The sequence below is a fragment of the Fibroporia radiculosa genome (genome assembly GCF_000313525.1).
Source record: "Fibroporia radiculosa TFFH 294 genomic supercontigs, scaffold76150, whole genome shotgun sequence".
In the NCBI taxonomy this organism is placed as follows: domain Eukaryota; kingdom Fungi; phylum Basidiomycota; class Agaricomycetes; order Polyporales; family Fibroporiaceae; genus Fibroporia; species Fibroporia radiculosa.
The window spans coordinates 2,752-3,156 of record NW_012133140.1 but is presented as its reverse complement, the minus strand read 5'-3'; the positions used below and the strand labels follow the sequence as shown (position 1 = coordinate 3,156).

The 405-nt window shown below is 50.6% G+C and overlaps 1 protein-coding gene across 1 annotated transcript; it reads left to right on the top strand.

Annotated features, from left to right (window-relative positions):
• Nucleotides 1-210: 210 nt before the first annotated feature.
• Nucleotides 211-400, top strand: FIBRA_09566 (uncharacterized protein; the record flags this gene model as incomplete). The annotated part of the gene is made up of 2 exons (XM_012321852.1): nt 211-321; nt 392-400. The coding sequence occupies 2 exons, from the start codon at nt 211-213 to the stop codon at nt 398-400; spliced, it is 120 nt and encodes a 39-aa protein (XP_012177242.1).
• Nucleotides 401-405: the final 5 nt, after the last annotated feature.

Here is a 405-nt window from a genome sequence, read left to right as displayed (position 1 = left end):
CAGGAGGAGTTTGAAGTTGAACGTATCATTGATTCGAAGACAGTTGGCAAACGAACACTCTACCGGGTAAGATGGAAGGGTTATCCGGCCTCGGACGACTCCTGGTTGCCAAAGGCCGAACTTTCACATGCCAAAGATGCTTTGGCAGACTTTCTGCAACCAAACAAAGGGTAAATCCTTCTTAAGAGTCAACTCCCCTTGGACTCTCCAATGGCATCCACCACTATCCTCGCCGCATTTCTCATCCTCACCTGGTTCTTACTCGCCCTCTTCATCCTCATCCTCACCGTCGCCTTCTACTACTTCAAAGCGACCTACAAAGTCGAAATCATCCTCACCCGACAACCAACCTCTCCCACCGTTGATCTAACCCCCGAGTGGCCCACCGGAGCACAAGTAAACACT